Below are 27,341 nucleotides of genomic sequence, written 5' to 3'. Positions count from 1 at the left end.
GAGTACATTTCCTCTTGCATATTCAAGGAAATCCACTCTAAAACACATTCACTCAATTAAAACAGCTGTGTGCGATAATGACTCTGCTGGTGTGTTCGTTTTTTATTGCTGCAGATAGCTAGTGAAGTCTGAAAGTAGAAATGTGCACCAGACATTAGTTTTAAGGGTGAGTTTAATCAGAAATAAAGTCCTGTGTAGCAGTTTGTCATTTTAGCTCATATACAAAAGTTATTAAAGCAAAAAAAAATCCATCATAGAGACTGTTCATATGGGATACATGATTTTGATGATGATTTGCTCTTATTTTATAAGTCCTCACTATTTCTTTACTGCTGGCCACAACCGATAGTGATTTTAGCATTGTTGTGCCCCTCCTTGATGGTTACAGATTGATGACTAAGGCACCTACTGTCTGTCCATCCATCCATTATCTATATGTGCTTATCCTACTCACTGTAATGGGTGTATGGATAATGGACAGGACAGAGACTCACATTAACGTCTAAGGGAAGATATGAGGCTAGCAATCCATTACATTTTCTTAGGATTAGAGGGGGAAACCAAAAGCCAAGTAGAAATGAGTAAAACATAAATCCGCACAAAATTGGACCCGGGTCAAAAGAGGTTCAAATTGACAAGTGATGCCAGGAAATTCAAAATTATTAATTATTTCGTGAAAATCTGTTAACCTGGGTTTGAGGGTTAACCTCTTGAGGAAAATAACACAACATGTCAGTTGTGAGTCTTTTTACTCTTTATCAGGGGTGTAAAACTCAATCGCACAGGGCGCCAAAACTCAAAGCACACTTTAGGTTAGGTATCTATTAGATTATACTGAATAATTACAGTCACATCTGCTACACAAATAAGACACAGGTTTAACGGCAATTTCAGTAAATCAACATTCAAAAAAACTTTATTAATCCCAGAGGGAAATTGTTTTGCCTTGTTACAGTTGCTCAACACAGAGAAAGAAAGGGAACCACAACCAGGAAAGATCCACACCAACACAAATACAGAATAAACACTCAGCCTCCCACCAGTTTGAAAGGCTCTGTTTTCAGACTCAGCTTTTCTCTTGGCCATTGGAGAAGCTGGCTTTGACTTGAATTACAGTTGTATACATTAACAGACTCTTGATTGATCTGACGTAATGGGACCAGGAAGGATTGCAGGTAGCCTATCATTTGGTAAGACAGCTGTTATGCTGCATAATGGCATTTGTAGTTTGCCTGTTAGCGGCGCTTTATATCGCCGGACCATTAAAAAAAAAAGGCAGGAAATATTTGTATGCTGGGGCGGATGTGGCCCACGGGCTTTGGGATTGACACATATGCTCTATATAAACATAGTGTGTACATAACCCAAATAATTATATGAATGTAACTCTAGTAATAATGAGATTAGCTCAAAGCAAAAGGAGAGATTATACTGTGCACCAGTGACACATATCAGAGTCCTGATCTCACAGAGGTAAAAGGAATAAAGCTATATGAAAGAGGTGAGATTTAATTAAACTTTTCTTGCAGAAAGAGATACTGGAGGAACATAAACACGAAATAAGTTTTGAACTTTGTAAACTCACCTTCCAGCCTTTGCTGTCACATAATATCAAAAAGGTGGTTAAAAACTGGATTATTATTGCTCTGCTCTTTGCTTAGCACTTGCTTAGCATGGTTTTACCATTCTTTGTGTGTGGTTTTGTGTAACGCTAGTTAGTTACCATAATGTAATTGATTTTCATGTCATTCTTCCAGCTTGCACAGGATGAAGGAAGCCCAGTCCGGGGTTTCGGTGTGGTGGAGTATGAGAGTGCGGAGCAGGCAGAAGCTGTGCTGATAGAAATGGACCGAACACTGGTGGGAGGACAGGAGGTCCGTCTGTCACTATGTACCCCAGGCACCTCAGGGAGAAGCACTCTGGCTGCACTCATCGCCGCCCAGGGTATGGTGAGTATGATGCATGCAAGAGCGACACAGTCCATGATGTTACAGGCACATATGCTACACAAGATCATTATTACACAGGATAAACATTACAAGCATTTAGAAAGTGATTCCAATCTGCTGTTTAGACAATAAAATACTGACACTGACATAGTAGCAAATGTATATTGTTTAACATGCAGACCTGAGAAACCAGGGATTCAACCCTGTGATTAGTGGATGACCTGGTTAATTTCCTAATCTCCACAGCTGCACTTTGGCTCGTAGCACATGGAAGATTAGTACATGCAAAGTGTTTGTATAGCATACTATCCTTTGTCTGTGTTGAGATAGCTGTGTAACATTCGAGGAAGAGAAGCATCTGAATTGAATCCACCTACACTTCAGACAGAAATGTTAGTGGGTAAATTGGAAAAAAATAAATAAATAAATAAAACCCCATAAATATTTAACACCTGGAAGTCCAAATACCATCACACATATCACATATCACCAACACATTGGACTTTCCTGGATAACATGTAAACACACTAACAAGGTGACATCTAATTGTGAAGCCAACACCAGCTGGTTTTTGCACATCCAGTGCTGAGATATACTAAGGTTTGACACAGTGCACATGCATGAACACCCTCTGGCTGAAATAGTCTTTTTAGCTGTGGTATCCCTCCTACACAGTGCTGTGGTAGCAGAGAGGCACTGACACGATAATTATAGTTCTATAGACTGATTGGGCTCCTCCGCTGTCTCCTTCTGCCTGAAATAAACCAAACTTGCAGCCAGCGACACAGTATGACACTCATACGTACACTCATACAGATATTCACATAGATGTTCAACAGCCGACGTGCGCACACACTCACTCACACAGAAGTTGCAGTTAGTTGTAACTAAGGAACAGTACTTGTTATTGTTGTTGTTTGTTGATGCACAGGTTTATTATAACAAACATAGTTGTTAGTTATATACAAAAGTGGGTAAGGAAACATTATGATTCAAGTCTCAATGTTTTTGCAATTAAAATCAATCGCATGAGTACTAACAAGTATGTATGTTTATCTAAGGGATTAAGAGAGTTAGTGAGATTTCATGTTTTACGATACCGCTTGTAATGGATTTTTGCTTTTTCCTGAAATGTGGTCACCTTCAAGTCTTTGTGTATATGTCGAGGAGAGTAACTTACTGGCTCTCGTTATTTCTTATATAAGTGTCAGTTGTTATTCAAGTTCTTCATCCAAAATAGGTGAGAGTAGTTTCCCATGACCGGTTCTATCTTATTAATATCTACGTTATACAAGCCAGTTTATGTCCTATACACGTTCGTAGGTTATTATTTTGTTTTATATGACCCAAACTTAATAAAGGTGTTCATTCGCAATACCAGTAATTATTTAGGAATTTTGTTGCACATTGTTTACTTTAGGCACCTATAGGAACAAAACATAATGTTTGCTCTTGCCACAATGAATCTTCGATAATATTTTTGCAACACTTACAGATTAATGGTTAATTTTGAGTTTAGACATACTGTCGCCATCGGAAACATTACAGCTTACCATTTAATTTACATCTAATGAGAAATATGTTTATATTACACTGATTGAGCTTACGCAGGGCTACAATTAATAGTTTGAATGTCCTCAATCCAACACTTATGTTCAGTTTCCACAATATTTCCTATACATAATGAAGTATTAATCTTAAATTTAAAATCACTGCACTGCTATTTTATTATTTTTTTTATATTAATGAAATGTAGAGAGAGACTCAGTCTCTGATTTTATTCACAGCTGCTACAGAGCAAAAATCGTCTAGATTGCACTTAGAGAGATTGTAGCCTTGAGATGATGGGTTGAAAACTACAGGTTAAAAAAACAGACCAGAATGATTCAGTCAGAACTGCAACATAGACGATTAAAAGACGTTGAGGGAAAATGTGTTTTCTGAATAAATTAGCTGACGAAGATAAGGCAGACGTGAGAAAGAACTCGATAAAAGGGGCATTGATTGAGAAAGAGAAAAACAAGGTAGAAAAACAGAAGGCATTCAGCCTTAGAAGTTGAAGTAGTACCAAGAGGCTCTATTAAGATTATTGTGGTGAATTGGAGCAGCTCGTAAAACAAACATCAGGTCTTCAGAAAGAGATCAAGACCTACTCCTGGCTACAGTTCTGGTCTGAGGCAGTTCTCTCGTTCCTCCAGTGAGTGAATGTGAGTGTGAACGCTGAGGACCAGATGGCCTCCTCTTCCCTCCTCCTTTCTTCTCCCTCCATCTTCCTCCTTACGCGATACTTCTCGCCTTGCCTTCTTCACAGCTTCCTTACCTCGTCTGTGTGTGTGTGTGTGTGTGTTTTAGTGTGTGGGTGTGTGGCTGGATTTTGTGCCAGTAGCCATACAGACTGATGCATGCTGACATTTTCTCCAGCCGAAAGAAAAGAAATGAGAGAGCTCTCCTCCTCATCCTGTCCTCTTTCTCTCTTTCTTCTTCTGAAAGACACTGTCGGCTACAACTGGCCTTGTTCAACACCAGCACACACATGCACACAAACGCCTTTTTTTTTTTTTCTTGCTGTAACGCATAGCTCCACATACTGTATACTGTATGTGCACCACACTCTCCTCTTTCTTTCTTCCTGACAGGCTGGAGTCAAACCCACTCCATCCCCATCAGTAATGCTCTCTATTCAGAATGTGACAGGGAGGAAACAAGGTTGACTTGAGCTGAAGTCTTGCTTTGGCTCAGGGGCAGACGGGGAGGAAATATCACTGTCCTGCTAATGTTGTTTTAAATAGCCATGTCTTTGGGCCATCCAGTGAGTTCTGCAATGTCAGTGCTGATGGTATCTACCAGAGCAAAGGCTGCTCCATTTGATTTGACACAGTCTAATTCAATAGGATTTCATTTGAGTCTGTTGAATTAAATTTCCACAACGCAATGAATGATTGAATTCATATTTGGGAATGTACTTTACGGTACGTCTTTCAATTAAACACGAGTCAGCAGAGATGCTCTTAGTTCCAGGAAACTCGGCTCGTGTCAGGTGAAATATAAGCTTGTAACCTGTATCAACATGAAAACGTTAAATATATATATATATTTTTTTAAGTAATATTTACTGTAATACATACAGTATACTTATACAGTAATACAAGTCAGGACTGTCACAACTGACAGGACTATATCTTGAATTGCTGGGTCTTGATTACAGTTTATTTCAAGTTGTGTGACTTTGAGGAAAAGAACATGAGCTATACGACAACAGAAATTTGATTTAGATTTGTCTAATACAAAAATTAATTATTTGATATTCCCTTTAACACTGTCTTGCAGTTTACCTTGTACTTTATGCTTTTTCTTAACTTTGGTTGTTGCATTTGGTAATAAAATATTTTATTATAAAGACAGTTTGCATACAGTCTGCTAAAATGTCACACGTCAGGTACTTGTTTGTTACAGTGTGATATTTTTTTATTCACACCTCACACAGATTGCATGATTGTCACAGATTGCCTCAACTCTTACAGAAATGTGGCTCAAGGTGTTTTTCAAGCATGTATGCTGACATGTTAAAATGTCAGAGAACATATGAATTACAAAACTTCCACTTCTCAAGTTTCTATTTCTGCTTTTTGTTCCCATCACTTCTGCCTTGTTTTTTTTTATATATATACTTCTTTCTCTGTCCCTTTTTCCCCTCCTGCTCGTTCCTCACACAGCTCTGTCCCTTTCTCTACTTTATTGTTGTTCATTTGTCTCCCAGATCGACTCTGCTCTGTTGACACTGCAGACATATTTTGATGATGTAAACTAGTGTAATGATTACCACAGCCATCAGGAGCTTCTAATGACAAGATCAAAACGCAAACTGTACTACACACACATACATACACACACTCTCGCACACACAGTCCAATTTTTCCTCCTCAGACTTTCTATGTGTGTATTTGTTTCTTCTCCAGATTCTGAGTAATAGGAAAGGTCTGCTACCAGAACCAAACCTGGCCCAGCTGTTGACCAGTATGACCAACCTGCTGCCCTGCAGATCCTCATGAGACCGTACCACACTGGAAAAAGAGGAGGTATGACTGAATGGCAGTGACGAGTGCTGCAAAATGGAGCAGCGACATTATTTGGCCTCTTTGGGGTCATTTTGCATTTTGATTTGTCTTTTAACTGAATTCTGCAACTTTCTGACAACACATAAACAAACATAAATGTTTTTTTCTCCTTACACTGATACTAATTGAATAATTACATTGCTTTTAATTATTGTTGTAAGTTGAAATCACTGGTGCATGACTCGTGATGGATTGCTGATACAGATAACCTGAAACAACTATAGATGTAGTACCTCTACTTGAAGTTGACGTGGTAAAGAGACCATGTAGCCACCTGAATAATAGGACAACCGTGCTTGTTTTGATCTCATAAAGCAGGAGCAGCAGGTGTATGTGGAGGTCAACAGTCCTTTTACCATGAGACAATATCTAAATAGTATACATATATCCATTTGAGATCACACTTGTATGCTCATGGCACATTTTGAATCATCTTTGAAACTTTAAGACCAATCAGTGGCCTGAACTGCTCAATCTTTTCATTCCTAAAGGGCTTGGCTGATAATCAGAGATCCACTGTATGAGCCTGTCCCTCTGTTAGACCCTGCTACATACTGTAATCACTTTGTCGCCGACTTCATTATTTGATGAATGGCTAATCGGGTATTAAAATGAAATCGTCTGACATTAGAGGAACAAATGAGAACAGGAAGAAGAGAAGATGGGAGAGGTGGGTGAGCTCTCTTAAAGAAGAGCATGCACAATTAAAGTCTAAAATTAGAACCTTGATTAAATGTTAAATTTTCTCTACCTGTTCTGGAGGAAGCTACCATTAACATTGACGCTTACATTTATTATGAGGCTGTGATTCAACAAAGTAGCAGATACGCACACAAAAGCTGAAGAATCTGGCTGTGGTGATGCAGGTTTAGAGACCAGTGTAACATGAGATTTATCTGTTCTGTGTATCTGTTCTTACAGTAACTTAAAAAAAACTCATCTGTGCTAATTAAAATCAACAAATGTCAGACAATCCAAACTTCTTGTTGTTGCCATGGTGACTCCAATTGATCTATGTGTGCTGCTCATTTTCAGAATCTGTTTAGTTCAGATTAGGTCGTTGCTTGGGCAACAATCAGGTTGTTGTTGCCTGCACCCATTTCAAAATAGTTGTCACCAACTAGTTTTGTCTTTATCATAGCCACGCACCTCCAGTCAAAACTGCTAAAGAGGATTTGGCCTCTCTTGTGAAAACAATAGTAAACATGTTGAAAACGGCATTGAATTAGAAAACAAACGTATACAAGTAAAGACTAACTGTAAAATTAGTGCCTAAAAAAAGTATCAGTGAAAGGTAAAGATTAAGCATGGTTTCCATAACACCCCTTCCACACACACACACACACACACACTCAAAAACAATATGTATAATTAATAACACTATGATGAACAAAATAACTCAAACTTTTTTTTTCTTGATAGCTCTAGGTAATATTTTCAGTTTCCAATAGTTTCCCTAACCACAAAATAAAAGCAAGATGGATATTGGTCTCTACCAGTATCTTATCTTTAAGAATATAACTCGATACACGTAGATAAAGTTTTCTGCAAGTCTCAGATTTACTTGATAAGTCGTCCTGGAACCTTCTACCTACAAAGTTTCTGATGAACTTAAACAAAAGACTGTTGCAGGGTCTCTCCAGTGTAGGAGAGTTCGAGGGTGTAGTCGTCTTTTAATCCATCCGAGAATAAAACAGACAAACTGGTGGATGTAGTGATGTCAGAACTGCTACAGAAGTGTGCCAGTAGGTTTTGCTATATATATAACGTCCAAATGAGTTTATAGTTTAGTATTACTTTTAAAGTATACTGAATATATTTTCTTAATAAATCAGTACATGAAGACACTTAATATCTGCAAGCACAAAAAAAGGAGTAAGAGGCTGTTTCTATTCTGTTTAGACATGTCTGTAGCATTTACACTAAATACAAACAGAAGAAGAAGTTTGAATTTAGAATTTCTCTGCTTTTTTTTCTGCACTGATTTTTTTGTTTGTTTACTGGAGCTCATTTTCAACAGCATCATAAACCACAAAATGAAATTTAAACTTGGGGGTAAAAAAAGTTACGAGGGAGGCAATTTGCTGCGTGCCCACATAATGTCCCAATGTGGGTTTATCGTAGGTTGTTATAAAACTGAAAGCTGCGTGACAACCTAAGATGTGGAGTAAATGACTGATGGATTGGTTGTCTGACTAATAATTCCTCCTGTGTATGCCTTTTGAGATGATGATTGATTAATGCATTAGTGAAAACAAAATATAAAAAAGAAAATCACAAATAGAGGCAGTGATTGATGTTCTTATTTGTTGACTCTGTGTGTTTTAGGGAAGTATGGATGTCACACTAACCTGCCGTTCTTCAGACCTCCTCTCACCACAGCTCTGCTCACCCTGGGGAAGGCGCACCAGGTCCCAACAACATCTATGTGGGAATTTGTTTGTGTGTTGTGTTGATGTGTTTGTAACAGTAGTGTCTGTTTCCCTTTTCCTTGCAGAGTGCAATGCTTGGTAATGGACTAGTTCTCCAGAACCTCTTGCACATGCAGCTCGCACAGCAACAGCTTCTTCACATCAAAGACAAACGCATCAGCAGTGTAAGACACCTGGTTGTTTGTTTGTGACTGTTTGAGGAAAATTTGCATAGTTGGTGGTGAGGGTTAAACATAGTTGTGGCCAAATGCATATGTGCTTTTACATCCTCAGCACCTCATGCATAATAAAATTATACAAATAATACAACCTAATTGCTTCTTTTGTGCTTAAAGGAAGACCTCGAGGTGCTGCAATTTCCCTCCGTATTTTCATTTGCATATTTTCTTTTAAAATGTCTCTAGTCTTTTCGTTAATTGCTGAAGTGAAAGTTAAGTCTCATTAGCTAGTCAGATAAAGAATACTCTGAATATATGTATATATTTTTTATTCTTCTAATCCATTATATACATGTAAGCAACTGTAATTTTGTAGATTGACGTGTAAAAAAAAAGAGGAAATGATACTGTATACACCTAATGTACAGTTTCACTTCTGTAATGTAGTGCATGTATATATGCCAAGTAAATGCCTACTGCTAGAGGCAGAGCTGCTGTTTTTATGGGTTGTATTATTGAAATCATATGTTTGTGTATTATCTAATAGTATGTGACTATTGTGGTGTTTCCGTTTTGTCTCCCACTTTGTCTCTTCCTCCCAGATTCTCCTCCTGCGTTCAAATCTGTTCGTCCATCCCCCGTTGTCTCCCTACTGTCCCCTCCTTCTTTCTACAACATCTGTGTTCTCTTTTGTTGATCGCTTCTGTTTTTTTCTTCTTCTTCTTTCTGTCCTTTATGCTTTTCATCTTTCTCTTCTTCTTTCTCCTCCTAAGGTCTCTAGTCTGCTCGGGGACCCGTCCAGGCTGCTGATGCAGAAAGCTTTGTCTCTGCGGCCTCCAGGCCTTGTGCCGCTGGGGAAAGGCCTCCTGGGAGACTCCCCTACAGGTGAGCAGGGCTGAGTCTCACTACTATGCACTTGTCAAATGATTTGATGTAATCATTGCATTTAAATGAGACTTTAATGACACAGTTGGCTTACTGCTTATAGTTGCTCTATAGAGGTCAGGACCTGACATGCAACAGACCTGTGGACAACCCACTTGAACCTGTCATGCATAAATTAGCTGCTTAGGTTTAAAATTGTTCTTGCATAAATGCAATTATGTCCTGAATTGAAGATAGAAGTGCAACTTTGACCAGTCAGTTCCACCTTTTTTTCAGTAGTATGGGAGTTTATGCTAAATCAAGTGGCACATATCTATTTCTAGGCTCATAGTGGCTGCTGAGATTCTCTGGTTGCCTTTTCTCATTTCTTTCTGTGGGATTGCTATATTTGTTAGACTTAGACTAAGAACCTTAAATACGATGAATAAAACATCTTTATCCAATTTGATAATATAAGCATACCTTAAGTCATTTTTTATTACCTGCTTTATGTGGCCTGCCCTCAAAGGTCAGCAGGGCATACACATGTTTTGACCAAACATGGGTAAATAATGAAATAGTTTTTTGTTGATGTCAAAGTGAAGCAGGAGAGATAAAAGTGGTTCATCTCCACGAAAAACATAACCTTTACTTGTCAGACTTACCCTTATTAAGTCTCGAGTGTCTCCTTGTTAAATGTTCTTCAACTCAAAGCCAATATTCTGTTAAGGTTGTTAAGTTAAACAAGATATACGGCTCTTCAACTTTATATCCAACACGGAACATTTTGCCATAAAAACACATGCGTTTTCTCAGCCATTTGTCATATGGTGATAAAAGGTACTTATTCTTTATACTAAAGTGTAAATAACTTGATGTGTAGCAGCTGGGATTTTTTTAAATAACTGTTGTTAAAAAGGATGTAAACACAGAAGAAGGGGGTGATGTACACCCACAGAAATATGTAAATAACCTTCATAATGTTAATGTCAGGTGTCAGGGTTGTCTCTGCAGATTCCTAAATGCCTCACAGTTTTGCATTACTGTACAACACATCCCCAGGAAGCTGCAGTGCATTTACAATTCAAATCTCCAGCTGAGAAAAGCTGTTTTAAATGGAAATTATGTATCACGGACTGTGGGTGCACAAACAGAAGAGAGTGTGAGTGTGTGTGCGCGTGTGTCCCTCTTTGATTGTGTGTATAAGTTTGCAATTTTGCGTATGTGATGGTGTCTATGATGTGAGGCTTTTATCAGTGCATGTGTCTGCTGGGATTGTTAGCTTAAGGCTCGTTATAGCTGATTCTTTTATTGTGCTGCAGAGGCCATTTGTCACAGCAATATTGGATTTATAATAACTGTGATCGTGTGTGTGTGTGTGAGAGAGAGAGAGAGAGTTCACCTTTAGTGTGTATGAGCATCTTTAAATTATGTGTGTTCGTGTATGTCTTGTGCTCGTGTGTATGTATGTGTGTACATATTTGTGTTTGTTAAACCCTCGAGTGAGTGAAATATTGAGAGTGTGGAGAAAAGTGCTCGGCTGTAAATAAACATGATAAGTGATGATGTATGAGCGAATATTACTGGCTCTACAGAGACGGTTGGGCTGAGCTCTTAGATTTCAGCCGTCTGAGTGATTTGTCTCTGTTCAGAGGAGACAGACACTGATGGTCATGTGTAAAAAGTCATTTCACGTGTTTATCTGGCATCTTTTTTTTTGCCTTGCTTTCATTTCCCGTCATTACCTTTACTTTATTTTGTTTCTCTGCTGTATTTTTGTGTCTTATCTTTTGGTGCCTTTACTTTTTTGCTTCCCTTTTCTTCATGTTTATTTCCTCTCCTTGTACCTTGCCGTCTCTTCTACTCTTACAGATATAGGCCAGGAGTCAGTGCCACCGTCTGCCCACAATGCCACAGTAGTGGTCTCAGCAGCAGGTGTGATGCCGTACCTCCAGGGTCGAGCTGGAGAGCAAAACAGCGCCCTTTCTATCGCTACAAACCCTTCTGCTCCCTCCTCCACTTCCTCTTCTTCATCCACCTCTTGTGAGAGGCAGCCAGCTCCTCCAGGGACGATGGTGAGCTCCCAGCTAACTGGAGAGAGCTATTCCTTGGGTATAAGTAACTCAGGCCTTGGCCCACCTCCCCCTAAACCCCCTGGAGGAGTTTATACATCAACAGGCCAGCACAACAGCTCAGACGGCTGCCTGACCAACATGGTGAGCACATCGAATAAAAATGTTTTGTATTATTCTTGTTGCTTCTGGATCTACGTGTGATGCTGATCTGTCTCTAGATCTCTGGTTTGCAGCAAATTGATAACTTCTGCTTTCTTCTGTCTAAAACCATTCAATTTTGGAGAGTGTAAAATGTGTAAAAATAATAAAATGCACATGACATCAGAGCAGACACCATTAATTAAAAGCATAATTTGGCTGAAAAAAAAAAAATAGGATCATTATAAAGAACTGTGATTGTAGTTCCCACACAGCAGTCAACTACACTACCATTTTTCTTTTTGTCCCTTGTGAACAGGTATTTATTCCTGACTTAAGTCCATTGGGTCTCTCTCTCATTCAAAACACACAAACACATCAAGTGGGTGTATGAATAAACAGCTTCAGTCCCTCAAGGGCTTCTCCTTTGGGAAATTCCCATAATACACTTCTGTCTCAACACTATTTACTGATACGATATAAAAGTTGTGTCTGCCTCTGTGCCTGCCCAGCTGTCTTTCTCCTGCTTTGTCAAATCAGTGTCTGTTCACCTGCGTTTGTCTACACTCTGTGCTTGTCTATGTGTCCTTGACTATGCCTGGTTTGAATAAAGCACTGCTATGCTCACGTCATCTTCCATAATAAGCCAGTGTACAGAGATCTTGCAGGAACAGATTTCAGTCCCAGTGCTCTCGTTTTTTTTAAAGAAGGGAATGTGTAATTAACAGAACAGTCCTCCCAGATTTCCTCATCAGCTCTTCAGCAGTTCATCAAATGAAAATTCCCTTTTAGAGTAACACAGCTGACATCACAAGCCACAGTAACGTTTTCAAATTGAATTGAAGAGTAAAGATATAAGAAGGTGCAACAAAGGCTGAGGTACCAAGTTATAAAAAGCAACAGAATGCTTTTTTTTGTTTGTTTGTTTTTTACTGATTGTTTTTTAAGTGGCACTGTGAATAATACTATTCAAATCCCTTTCTTTCTCCTCAGGTGAGCAGTGGTCAGAGTTCACTGTTGGGCGATCCTCCTAAAGAAGTCAGATTGCCTTCTAATCCTTATTTGAACCTGGCCAGTGTAATGCCAGGCGTGGTTTTGCAAGGTAAACATATAGTAGAAGGATAAATTATGTGAAGCTGTTTTTTCTGCATTAATAAAATAATGTATTCTGATCTTCATCAAAGTCACAAATCTAGACAAAGACAGTGAGCCTCAGCTAAAAACACAGTGCTAAACTTCCATGCTCACTGAAGACAACTGCAAACTATATCAAATTAACTTTGGAAACAGCCCTTGGCTACTGATTTCAATAAAAGCTACTTGCAGTCGAACGTTAGCAAACCTGGAATCGAGTCAATAAAATGATACTGGAAGTGTGGGTTAGAGTTACTTTGACTTATAAAAAGCTTTTGCTATTCACAAGAAGCATCTGCTGATGTGAGCCGTGCCTCACCAAAAAAGAGATGTCAGAAAACCTCAGAACAAAATTTGTTGATTTGCATACAGCTTGAAAGGGTCACAAATTCATCTCAAAAGAGCTCAGACATTCATCACTTAGACAAGTTCTTTCTAAATGGATAGGATTTGGTTTTCTCCCTAGCAGTATTCACCTAGCCAAGATGACTCCACAGACAGAATGCACAGGGAGCTAAATATAAGTAACAGATAAAGGCTTGAAGGGATCATTAAACCTAGTTTACATCTCTGTTTATGTATCTGCCATAGACGAAACCCAGAATAGGCAAAGTGTCCAATGTAGGACACCTTTCTACTCTCCAATTTAAAAAAAGTGCCTGAAGTTTGTCAAAGATCAACTTAGAAATCTACAACACTGATGAAACTACTGTGAGAAGAACACGCAGTGCTGTAGCACATACAGTGTAAAGAACGTAACTGGGTATCAGCAAGAAAACATCAACAACAATTTTGTTGCCATTGGGCCTGCAGAGCTTGCTGTTATGGTGGCTTCACGGTGGGTGATGCTGCAGGACAATGACGCTAAACACTGAATTAAATCCACTACAAAAACAGTAAATCCACCTTTTACAATGACCCAGCTATCAACCCAATAGAGATGCTGTGGAATGACCACAAGAGCCAGCAGTTGGATGGTTAATGAATGTGTTCAACAAAGGAATGAAAAGTTGTGGAAATACTAATAAGTACTTGTGACTTACTGCAGATGAAGATCAGATCACAACACTCCTACTGTATTTCCTCTCACACTGTGCTATTACAACATCTTCGCTTTTTGAACACAGATATAACAGAGGTTTAGGTGCTTTAGGGGCTGTTTTTCGTTTATTATCACTCTTTGTGCTAAATAAGGTGAATCAGCTGATGACTTTAGCATTATAATAAGCTTATATACGTTGCATTAGAACATTTACAATGTGTTGAACACTACAACCCTAGAATAATTAAATACACTAGTTCTGTGTCAAGTTCTTTCTTCTCCATATCGTCTCAGCTCTGCCAGAAGCTGTGTAATTTTTTGGCTGAGCAAAGATTGTTTGGTACATAGAGTGCTGAACATAAAGATCAACTTTAGAAGAAGGGGATTATACTGTAGGAGCAGTTAACTGTGATGACTGCAGCTGCCATCCATCATTACGGAACAAGAGTGAAACTTATCAGAGTCAAGTTTCAAGGGCACAAGCAATATATGTAGTTTTTGGAATGATTTGCTGCTGAGATTAGACATACACATGATCTAACTTATGCATCTCCTTCATGGTTCCTCAGGGTCAGTGGGGAGTAAAGCCCAGGGAGGACAACCTGGCTCTGGAGTGTATGGCAGCTCTGTGGCTCCAGTTGTCTCCCAGAGCTCCAGCTCCTTCTCCCATAGTGCTTCAGCTACAACAACAGCTCCATACAGCACTGATACCTCCACCGACTACAGCCAGTACAGCCAGGCCTACCCACAGGTACTGCAACACAATACACACCCACTCCACACAAGGAATGCAGAACTAGGCTGTTGGATGTGTGCATGTGAATGTTATGGGGTCCAAACTGTGGGAGAGATGGATGGCTGCTGAATTGATAGATGCATGATGAGTGCAGCAGTGACAGAGTGAGCTGTAACTAGGGGAGGCAGAGAGGTGGAAGAGATGAGAATGGGTATGGATATTTGGACAGACAGAATGAGAGAGGATTTGGCAGAGAGCGCTGTGTGTCTCCATCTGTCCCTATCACTTCCTCTCTCTTAACACTCCACTCAGAACAAGTTATGAAGCCTCCCTACTGGCTGTTTGTCTTTTCTTTCTTTGTCTTTCTTTCTCTCATTGTTGTTGTGCCTCCTCTAGCAGCAAGTGACATATCTGATATTTGCAGTGCGATGCAAACCCAATTTTAAATGTTAATTACCCTCTACTCATCCAAACAAATGAGTCATGATTAGATAACCAATAAAACGCTCAGTTTAATTTGTCTGGAAAGACAACACAAAAGGGGACGAGGAAGGGAGAGCCGACGGCAGGAACAATAGTTAATGAAGGAGACGAAGAGAAATAGAGGAGACAAAAATCAGCAAAGGATAAAAAAAAAGTCAGTGAACAAACATTTCTGTGCTCTGGCCCCACTTCACCGGATGTTTGCTGAGGAGTTTGTGTGTGCTTTAGGAGGCCATGCAGCAGTGGTACCAGCACTACCAAGCAGCACAAGCTCATTCCTACAGCACTGCCGCTCCACAAGAAAGTACGGCCACAGACTACAGCAAGGAGCATGCACAGGTAACACACACACACACGCACACGCATGTATGTGGGTTTTGTAATGACAGCGATTTAAATATTTAGCTTTTTATTCTATGTCTTCAGAAAATGTTTTGTAGTAAGTAAATTGGCTTCTTTCTTGAGGACAGCTCAGTAACTGCTGTTACATACGAGGAGGGATTTGACTTTTGGGTTTATGTAACATCATAGGTTTGTGTAGAGGTTGTACTTGGTTTCATTTGAAAAATTTAGAAAACATGAAAAGTGTCTTTTGCATACAACTTTAAATAAATCCTACAAATATTAACTTGTGCAGTATTTATAAGCAGATTCTCTTCTCTTCTAGGCTCCACCGGTTTCCTCCTATGGGGATTACAGCTCCTACATGCAGGCGGTCACTCAGTACTACTCCCAACCTGCAGCGGCCAACCAGGCCTATGCGAGCAAGGTGTGTGCACACAAAACACAAAGCACACATAAACATTCATCTTAAAATCAAGTCAGAACTCTCAAACATTTCATTGCTTGTACGACACCTGACAGAGTGAGTTAAAGTTGCAGCAGCAAAGACTATTTGTTACTCTCACAGGCTGCATCACTGATGGATTAAAAACTTATTTTGCTGTTGAAGCCTTAATTAATGACCACGAAGCGCTATGAACACGAAGAGCGCTCCGGCTCATTAGATCACAAATGCAGCTGCCTGTTTTGAAATATCTGACACCAAACATCAGAGTTTCAAGTTGGGACAACAGGAGGCCCTAAACATGAGCTACAGACATGAAAAATATGAATGAAACATGACGGCTAGTAGCAACAGAGAGAGAGAAATTACCTGTGTAATTAAAGCAATTACAATAAATCAGTTAATGTTGTGTTTAACGATAGGTTAAAAAATTCCTATGAAATCGGCTGTTTTTAAATCTATATGAGACTCTAGATACTGTATCAAGGCCAGGCAGAGCTGCCCTGTCAGGGTACTTACCTTTTCATGAACTCTTTTTGCCTGTTTATTTCCTTCCTGTGGAAAATTATAAGCACAACATTTTCCATCCAAAGCCGTCAGTCTGCTCCTCCATCAGCTGTTGTACCTGTTCCCAAACGCATGTCAAATACAAGGCCCCATCAATATTCAATAAAAATTTTAAACACACTCACTGTGAACCCCATTCCTTCAAGTGCATCTCACTGAAGACGTCACTTGGAAACCTGTCGGTCTGTCTACCTGTCTGTCTACCTGTCTGTCTGTCTGTCCATCCACACTATTGCATGTGTTGTGTTTTGCAGGAATATTCTTTGATTCAACCCCAGAGCAGGGAGAGACTCTGAATATTACAGTGGTGCATGATGATTATTTTTTTAATCTCCTTTTTCCCACTTGAACTTAAAAACAGGAAAATTGTTTTTATAGAATGATCAAGATAAGAAATTCCTCAATTGTGTTTTTCCACTGTCCTTCATAGTTGGACTCATTTTATTTCCTCAGTGTATAAAAAAACAACGATGGTGATAATGAATTTTTCTCTTTGAACATTTTTGCTGCTGCAACCTTTATAAGGATAATCTGTCACTATTCATTTTGGACTCGCACTTCTTTAAATGTTGTTGTGTCTGACCTGGTTAGGTTGTCACTGTGACTCATTCAGACATGAGACCAGCATGGTAAAGAATGGGCTGTTGTAGTGTTCACGTCAAATTGAATGTGATAATATAACTATTATAGAAATATTTAAGATATAAAAGTCTTTCCACTTTTGGTTTTACTACTTCCTGTCCTGCAGATGGAGTGTAAATGATCCGGGCTGTAGCTCTTAGAGCAACTTGCTGGTATTTACATGCAGGTTTGTATGTGTGTTTATTTGGAGAGGGTGACCTCTGTCTTAGACACTGATACCCTGTTAGAGAGAGCATGTCACTCTGCACCCAGCAGCTGATAAAAGCCATCTCCACACACCCTGACCAGCCAGGTCCAAGCTTCTCTGCCAGGGCCTGGGGGGCGTCTGTGTCTGTGTTTTTTGAAGTGTGCGCTTGAAGATGCAGCCATGGGTCTCGTTGCGTGGCAGAGCGGTATCTTGGAGCAAATGAAATGATGGATTTCAGACACAAAGTTTCTTCTTGGCAGTGAACTGAACTGAAACTATGTTGACATGACATTATAGCTCCATAGTCCTCAGGCAAAAAGAACAAGCCCATATATTTCACAAGACAAACGCTGATACTGTTCGAGCCTGTCAGTCTATCATATAATGGCCACTAGGGGAAAGAAAGCTGTGAGCCAGTTACCTTGTGAAATCATTTCAACAATAAAACACTACCTACCCACAAAATGGGTTCAAAAAAGGCAGCGTAGTGCCCTAACTGTTTGTGTCTGTGTGTTTCTGACAGGAGGATGTGTGTAAGCCTCTGGGAGTTTCTCTGCACGCAGTCAGTAATGGCGCGGCCCCTCCACCAGCCGTCCTGCCAGCTGCTGCTGTGCTCCCTGCCTACAGCACCCTGCCATTAATGCCCGGCTTCCTCGGGGCACCGCACCCAGCAGCAGCCACACCAAGCCCGGTCACACACACACACACTGCCACCACCGACTGGAACACCTACTACTACGTGAGTAAAGAAAGATTCAGCCTATAACATGAGGTGATATTTTAAACAAAGTAGACGTGTAGGTGAATTTACAGGATATGCACTGTGAAAAAAACATTTGTTTTCACTATGTGCTTACTTTTAAAACGATCATACAAGAGCGTTGGGTTTGTTCTTGTTCATCATTTTAAAAACTAAAACGTGTGAAGAGAGCTGGAGAGGAATGACGACCTGAGCAGACAGACGTCTTGAGCTAAACCGTGTTTCTAGAAAGATTTAGATTTGTTTGCACAGACAGCCTCTGTGGTCCTGTCTTACTGGAGTTAAGACCTTTAAGCTGCGAGTCTGAAACACACACACACACACAAACACAGGATGTTTGCATTGCCGTCAGTTAGTCACCTTTTCTCTACGTTCTTTGTCCACCTGCAGTTTTCCAGTCTTTTAATCAATGAAGTGATCCAAACGTAGACAATGACGGTAGAGAGGTGTCCTGTTGCTTGATGTTATGAAATCACAGAAAAGCTAAAACCAAGCGAAAGCTTTTAACTTTTAATGGACGTCTTCCTTTAACATTTAATTGTTAACATTTAAAACAACATCTTGACATTTTAGGAAATCTGCTAATTCACTTTCTTGTGCGGTAGATACTCAGCGGATCAGTTTACTCACCGATCTCTCAGAGCAACAGAGTGAATGTGTGTTTCCTTCGCGTCCTAACCTTTCTTCACCTCTTCTTTCTTTTCATTCGTTCACTCTTCAGAATCAGACGAGGGGCCACAAGAGAGAATATCCTCAGTTGGTAGTGCAGGAAGTGACGTCATCGGATGGTGCCTACATCGGGCAGCACTCCCAGGGTCTGGGGGGGCAGTACGCCGACTACTTTAAGAGGAAGAGGCTCTAGTATGAACCAAACCACCTTAAAGCCTAAAGCTTATGGAGGGAGGCACAAACGGCATCTGCTGGATGTCACAACTCCCTCTAGTGGCCTTTCTGTGGCTGCCATTTTGCATCCTTACAGTAGGTATTTAGTCTACAGTAGTAGAATTAGGGTTGCAAATGGCTCAAGTGAAAGTAAGCCATAGTGCTCTTTGACCCTGGCACTTATGTACACACACACACACACACACATACAGGCACACACACACAGGTCTTTCTACAGTTGTGAAGACAGTCACCGACAGAGTGCATTTTCTAGCTTTAACCTGAACCTCATTCTAATCTGAGCTCTAAAATCCTCAAACAGCCCTGTGGAATATAGAGAACCGGCCAAAATGTTCTCACAACTATGGTTCAGAATTAAAATGTGTCCGCACAATTGTAGAAAACCACACACTCACACACACACACTCACACCCAAACATGATGTTGCTTTTGTCCTGTTCAAGCCTTAACTTAAACTGTTGTTTCTCAGTCAGTGTGTCCGCTGTACTTAACTAATAATATCTTGTACATTTTTCTAGCATAATATAAACTAAAGTATATTGTATCTGTATGTATAAGCTGCTTTTGTATTTCCAGCCCGGCGACCTGTCTACCTGCTCAAACTGTCTTAGGACTTGTCTTACAGTCAGGTCTCTCCCTCTGTATTGTTTTTGATTTTATTTCCCCAGAAGACAAAAGAGTGTTGCACACTCACACTTTGATTCGTCAGTTAAAATGACATCTGTTTGTTCCCGCTTCACTGTCTTTTCTCTTTTCCTTTTATTGCCCAGGTTCCTCTTTTTATATCTCCCCGTGGAGAATTAGTGCGCGTGTGTTCGTGCGTGCGTGTGTTTGATATGCTGTATCTGTAGGAAGTGTCAGCCATTTCAATCCCAAGCTTGGGAGCACATCAGGAAAAAAAAAAAAAAAAGGGCCTGAACAAATCAAAGCGATTTATTGTAGTGACTTACAGTGGCTTCCCTCGATGAATGGACCTTTCTCCTAAAGACTGAACTCAAAATAAAAGGCTTGTGTATATACAATGTGTAATACAGAATATTTAAAGCCATGCGTAACCAACAATATCATATATATAAAGGACATTTCCCACTTCTTTTGTTTGTGCATTGTACTACGGGAATGAAAGGAAAACATTGACGGTGTTGGATTTTTTTCAGTCTATACTAGTTTATATTTGTAAAATAATACAATAGTATTCAAAGCATTTTACCCAGGTACACAAACAGGAGCTTTATTTACAGCTGTCGTTAGAACATGATGGTTTCCAGTGTCCTACACATTAATTTCAAGAGACACTCACTCATTATATATATATTGAAAGCTCAGTTTGTTGAGTGTTGTACATTATGTTGCAGGAAAACACAAGATAAATGGACATGATGCACAAATGGCATCATGTCCGCTTGGTATAAAGCGGTAAAGTGTGTTTATTTCTTGTTTGCAAACTGTTAAAACCAGTGTAGTTTTACAGTATAGTGTAAATACTAAAATGTATTTAGTATGAGAACGGGACACAGTTTTGTCTTTTGAGGGATTTCGAGATTCACCAGTTTTGTTTTTTGCTTTTCTGTTCAGGCACTAGAGTTAATCATGCATCTGTGCATGTGTGTTTTTTTAATGGGACACTGGTCATGTGGAGAAAGTTTCATGTCACAAAGCAAAAAAAACTAAAAGCTAATTATAAATGTTGATGTTTGTGGGGTTTAATTTCTTCCAGTGGCTTTTGATGATATAAAAAAAAAGCCCCTGTATGGTTTGGTTCATTTTTAAAACTCTTTTTATTATTTCAAACCCCATTTTGTCTTTATCAATAATAGAGCACAGGCTGTCTAGAGAGCGTGTTGATGTTTTTAGTACTAACGAGAGGGTTTTGGTATTTTAATATTACAGTTTGGACTTTAGGTTTGTAATGTGCACATGCCTCTTATATGTCAAACCGGCAATAACTAAAGCTCCTACTAAACTGTAGAAAGTTGAATGTAAAATGTTTATTTTGTAGTGTAACGCTCCTGATTAACAATAACGCCGTGTTGGGTAAGAACACTTTTTTAACGTGTCTTTCTTTGTATTCTTCTTATAACTTTCTGATTGTACATCGTAGAGCACAATATTACTTGCATCGCCATGGCAACCCCGTTCCCACACTGTGAAGACCACTAGAAGGTGAGATCAGACAAACGTGTGCGTTTACTCCAGATACGGGGTGTAATGGAAGACGGTGGTTTGCAGGAGGGTTGACATTAAACTAATGGCAATATAGCGTGTATCTGTGTGTGTGTGTGTGTGTGTGTGTGTGTGTGTGTGTGTTTGTGTTTGTGTTTGTGTTTGTGTTTGTGTGTGTGTGTGTGTGTGTGTGTGTGCGCGCGCGCTCTGTATCACCATGTTTTCCATCAGTCCACTCTGTCTTCTCTGTTGTTGTCTGCTCGTCATCTAGACGCGTCTAGAAGCATGAAAGTAACTGGTTAAAATGAAAGATGGGAGCCAAAGAAGAAGTTTTTACATACACGGGCAGAAAGAGCATGTTTATTAGAAAGTCCACGGACAGATCACACACTCAGTGGTTAATGTTTGAGATGTGCATGAGATCAATTTTATTATTATTAACTTAAAACGTTAATCGTGTTTTAGTTTTCAGGCCAGTTGTTCTTATTTAATGTTATACTTCATGTTTTACTGACTTATCTTCTTCTTTTTCTAATATCTGAACAATGCAGGGTTTAAGTGAAAACAAATTTACAGAGAAAATAGTTTTATTGAAAGTATGGAACTAATGTAAAATAACAAATGCAACGTACGTTTCTTAAAATGTATGATTAGTTTCATTGGGCTGAAATAAGCATAATATTCTAAACTATTTCTTGAGAATTAGATTCTGAATGTGCCTTTAAAGCTGGTTTTCATTGCTAATGAGTTTCAAACTGTTCAGTATATTATGTGAACAGGTACCTGCCCTCACTTTACAGAAAATCTTGGTGAATGGACTTAGAAGCTGCACAGCAGGTCTGAAAGTTGAACCTCTACAAACCCGTGTCTTCACCTTCTCTACTTACAGTTAATATCTGTTCAGTCTGATTTGCTGTTTTATGTTTGTTTTCCTGAAACAGCAGATTAAAGTCATTCTGGACAAAGAGGGGGAGTCTCCGTCTGCTCTCCACCTTCATAAGACCTGTCTCTTCCCGTCTGTGGCCATTTTGCATTTCCCTTCTCAAGCTGCTATTGATTGCTTGCTTGCTTGTTTGTTTGTTTGTTTTCCCGTACTCTGCTTTTATCGTCCTGATCTTCCGTGAATCAACCGTAACCACTTAGACGCATTCGACGGTAGCTCTGGACTCACTGGCTTGGAGCCTCCGGTTGATTTGCTTTCTGTTGTGAGTGAATGAAGAGCAGCCACCTGGACTCCAGTGCTCACTCTCTGCCAGGCGACTGCTCTCTCTCACCTCCACCTCCACCTCTGTAAAAAAGCTCGAATTGTGTTTGTGTGTGATGTTGTGTGTTGGGGCCAGAGGCAGAGACAGGACCTGTGCGTTTATGCGTGCGAACAGCTGATGCAGCAGACTTTCGAAATCACAGTTTTCCAGCCTGAGTGTCTGTCACAGTAGATTCAGGTGCTGAAGCTGAAATATTTTAGTGCTGTTCCAACAGTTGTGTTAATGTCGTAACTAGTGAGGTCAAAACAAATTGGAGCAGATTCCCTAAGTGACTGCTGCTCTTTTCATCTCTGTATCGTTGAACTTGTCGATTCGCTCTGTGTGACACATTCTCTGCTTTATCGTCCATCAGTCAAACTTTCTCTTGGGTCTGTGTCGTGTTTTCTGTTCAGGTTGTTCAGAGCTCATCTGTTCACAGCTGTGTGGGTTTACGCTGTTCTGCGAACCTTGTTTGCTTGTCGCCATGGCAACAACAGACACTTGTTTGTTTGTTTGTTTTTTTGCTGCACAGACGAGACGCATGTGCAAAATGTTTCCTGTACTTTATTGTACAGTGAGAAAGGTATGACGGCCAAATGCTGCATGTGCACGTGCTGACAGTGGTGGTGACGAACACTCGCAGGTGTGTCACGTCAAGTCGGACCCGGTTTGCTCCAACATGTTGACTTGCAGATAGATGAAACGTCCTGTTTGTCACTCAAGAGTTTCATAATTTCTGAATTTCCTGTTACCGAATTACAGTTACAGGAGAGTTGAACTTATTTCAGCTGCTGTGTGTGTGTGTGTGTGTGTGTGCTGCACCAGTAATTGTATCCGTTCGTGTGCTTTCCTGTGGGTGTAGCTCACTAAAAATGTGCTCCTGCTAGGTAATGGGGGTAAGCAGAGACGGGCTCAATGGGGAAAAAAGAGGAAAAACAACTCCAGCTGCCTTCAGCCACTCAGCCTGCAGGGATTTCTTTCTCTTTATTTTATTTTTCCCCCACCTTCCTCTTCTCCTGTCTGCTTGTGCAGTGAAGAGTGTTGCTTACGTCTGCCAGACTCCTGCATGTTGCACAGACCTGTAGAGCTGTCACACACAATGCAAATGTCTCCTCTCTACTCTTGTTTATATTAGATGGACTCTCTGAGACCATTTCTCCATGTGTGATACAAATCAAAATAAGATTTACGGTTTTGATCTGTTCGTCCTTGTTCATTCTCATCGTCTCCTTCTTTAGCAGACTCCTGGTCGCTGCGCTCTGGCCCCTGTGAGCGGATTCGTGCTGGTGTTTTTGTCTTTTTCTGTTTTCCGTCAGCTTCTCGTCCAGCGTCCTGTGACGTCGTTCACCACCTTCAGTCTTCCAGGGGTGTAAATAATGCCATGAATAGTTTATATGTATGAATTCACCTCATACAATGTTCAGTGTTGAGGCACAAAAAAAAACTCCATCAAATCACTACTTGGCGTTTTCCCTTCTCCTTTTTAAAATGGCACAAATTCTTCTCGGTGCGGTTTTGTTCACTTCCAGACACCTCTGGGGTTTTTCCTACTTCGGGTGTCATAATGTCTTCAGTCATCCTTCACTGGCTCCATGACGTTCGAGATCAGGGCTCTGCACTGGACACGTTGCATTTGAAGGCGGCTGCATGTTTGGAGTCGACTGATCTGACTCCTCTCTGATGCTTTGAAGAATAAACTCGAACGTGTTCTGTTCACATCTACTAGTTCTAGGCTGTGGAGCTAAAAAGCCCCGTTAGGGAGGGAGGGGTCAGTTGGAAGCTTCCATTGGTTTTAGAGGTCAGCGTGCTCTTCACCTGTGTTGAGCTTTTCTTAATGAACCTCTACACTGGGTGATTTTATTGACGTCTGCTCTTGAATTATTTTCGAAGCCTTGACTCCACTTTTTTTCAGAGTGATGCAGTTTATGTCGCAATATTATCTGTGAAACTGCTCCCACAGTTGAATAGTATAAATACAATAATTCTACAACTGTGGGAAGACGTCGTTTATTGATGTGTCGTTAAGTTATTCATATAGAACGTGGAAAGCGTTGTATCTCCAGAAAGGGGCCTGGTTCCCTGGAATAAACACAGCACAATCAAACCCTCGAATCAGAGTCGGCTGCAGTTTGCACCTTGGAGAGTTTGGGATAAATTCTTTTGTCTTTAGTCGTCAGTGGAACTGAAATATCGTAGATTTTATAGTTTGTCTGTTTTCGTGGGATGAACATAAACACAGCTAAAATCACTTCAGGTTATAACCCAGATTTTTCTGTTCTTGTGTAAATGGAGCCTCCTCTCAGCTTCAGCGCGTTGCCATCGTACTGGTATGAATACTACAATTTACACTTGGTCAGAGGTGAGGCTGGACTTGGCAATAGTGAATGAGTGTGTGTGTGTGTGTGATTTAGAAAGCTTTGCAATACTGAAGTATTTCTGATTTTCTGACACATTTTAATGGCTGTAGAAAACTCTAGACTTTGCTGTGCTTATTGCTTTGTAAACAGTTTTTGCTTTTAAAGTATGTGGATTTTTTTCTGACCTGAAATATACTGTAGATTTTGCAAAATTTTATATCTTACTAACATTGATATTGTTTTACTGTGAATAAGGTATTTCTAGAGCAGGTTTAGCATGCATACTAACAACTGTAATATACAGAAGCAGCTGTTTTCAGTAGTTCATGGTAACATTGCATTTGGACTGACACGGACAGAACACGACGAACATTGATTTTATTTATTTTTTCATTGTGTATTTAAGGATACCTTTACCTGCCATAATCATACTTTTGTCTTACATTTTGAAAAATATATTTCTTTTCTCTTATTTTGAGCAGAAGGAATTGTCTTTTACATTCCTCAATAAAATGTGGACTGAAGCTCAACTTTCTCCTCTCGACAGTCCTGTTGTTGTTTTTCTTTTTCAGTTTCACAGTAAAGCCACAGAGCTGCGTTAAGTGGAACTGACCATTCATGACTGAGCAACGTTTCACAGCTACATCCTGGATTTCACACAGGAGACAAACTCTCTGCTCAAACCTCACACATACATAGATAAAATACACTTTTAAAAATTATCTGGCTTGTCGGCAACAAAGTTCAGCAAAAAAAAAAAAAGAAAACGATACAATTAAAATGGACAAATATAGTAATGAGTGACCCTAAAAAAATAATCTGACTGAATTTAACACGAATGCATATGACTTACCTGCGAAATCACTTCTTATCACCTTCTACCCTCTGAACCGTTTACATATACAGACCTGCAACAATAGCAATCACCTCTTTTGTAACATTATGTAGAATACATATCGACAGCACATTAATCGTGGTTCTTTTAGATTTAAAGATGAGTTTAACGCTACAAAACAGCAGAGGAAAAAGTGACGAGATACTGCCCCCAAGTGTGTCTCACAAGTATTAAATCTATCAATTCGAGTACTTAGACATGATCATTCAGATGCACAAAGCTTCTTCAGTATATATATCTATATCAAACTGCGTGTTTAGAAGACGAAGAAACAATAAGACACATGATTATACAGTTAGAAGTGATTAAAAGTAGAATAGAGATTTTCTGTTACTGTGCAAATGCAGCTCTCACTGCCTCTCCACAAACGCCGTACTCCACCGTGATTAGAAAACACAGAGGCACTGACGAGCAAAATGCTAAATGACTTAGCTAAATAGTTTCCAATTAATTTTCAGCTGATAATTTGTTCTAGTTCTTAAACGACGGCAGCGGGAGCACTGCAGACGGACTGCTGGCTCTGGTTTAATGCCGGTTCTCACTGACTGAATCTGCACACGTGAACATGCATCTCTCCGTGGCTATAAAATCCAAGATCAGGTGATTTCTCTCCCACACAGGAGTCCATGAAACAAGCAGAAGTGGTAAAATGCTGAAAACAATATTTTCGGTGACGTGGCCTCTTTCTCACGTCCGTCCACGCTCTTCAATGTGATTTATCAGTGATCCTCTCGTGTGGCCACTTCAGCTTCCATCAGTAAAAGCGATATCAGCCTCGAGTCCGTGCGATCCTGAGGCCTTTGGAGTACATTATAGTCTATCAGTGATGAGTCTTCATGAGTTTGATGTTCCTCACAATGCAGGCAGTTAAATCTGTTAGAGCCACGTGGAAATCCTTTTGCAGCAATAAAGTCACATTTAGCAAAGAGTAAAGCTACGAGATTAGACGGTGCTGACGTTCCAGATATCAGGGCATCAAAACTTTTGCACATATGGCTAACTAAGCTGTTGGACTGAAGTCTTTAAAAGGTTATAGACGGTTTATATATGATGGATTGTGGCTTTGCGTGACTTTCTGGTCCTTCAGGACTGTCAATCAGTAAAATGAAGCCGCACAAGCACCTGCCGAGCTGGGATCAGTCTTGCAGCTTGCGTGTTGTCCCAGGTCTGCAGGCTGAGACTCATTCAGTTAAAGACTCAAGTCGTTTCGTGGTTGGAGCTGTTGCCTCATGTTGGTTAACTCCTCGATCAGTTGCTTAAAGCTGATTCTCCTCTCGGGCAGCTGCTCCCAGCACCTGCGCATCAGGTCGTAAACCTGTCGAACACGAACTGCGTCAGATTACAGCTGGTAAAAATGTAACCAAGAATTTTAAACTAGGACTCACAATAACACCGGATTTTATCATTAATAATAAATTAAAATGACTGTGGTACAGTTAGGTCATCTGTCTTTGTTCAATCAAAGCTAAATAAACAGGAAGACAGGTTTTTAGATAGAGGTGGGCAAACTGTCAAGACGTCCTCCATATTTCCTTACAGGTAAATCAAAAGTACAGAAACAGCTGCACATAAATTTAGACCATTGTTGATATCGGTTTCCTTGTTTGTTTTTTTGCATCTGTTTTAATGAATTCAATTCTTTAGACCACATCTTAAAAGAAACACTGTCTATGTCATTGTGTTTATTTTAGTAATAAGAAGGCTGTGTCT

General features: G+C 39.9%; 1 protein-coding gene and 1 pseudogene across 1 annotated transcript in view; one reads left to right on the top strand and one right to left on the bottom strand.

The window, feature by feature from the left end:
- The first annotated feature begins 1,742 nt into the window (after positions 1–1,742).
- Positions 1,743–25,498, top strand: LOC113152473 (annotated as a pseudogene).
- The window catches only part of jak1 (Janus kinase 1), a 33,259-nt gene continuing 31,017 nt past the window's right edge, over positions 25,100–27,341 (bottom strand). The window contains exon 25 of the mRNA XM_026346184.1: positions 25,100–26,946. Within this exon, the coding sequence (XP_026201969.1) occupies positions 26,821–26,946 (126 nt within the window). The 3' untranslated portion in view covers positions 25,100–26,820. The remainder of the gene's footprint in view (positions 26,947–27,341) is intronic.

Source organism: Anabas testudineus, chromosome 4, assembly GCF_900324465.2.
Source record: "Anabas testudineus chromosome 4, fAnaTes1.2, whole genome shotgun sequence".
Taxonomy (NCBI): Eukaryota; Metazoa; Chordata; class Actinopteri; order Anabantiformes; family Anabantidae; genus Anabas; species Anabas testudineus.
This window is presented reverse-complemented; position numbering and strand designations above follow the sequence as displayed.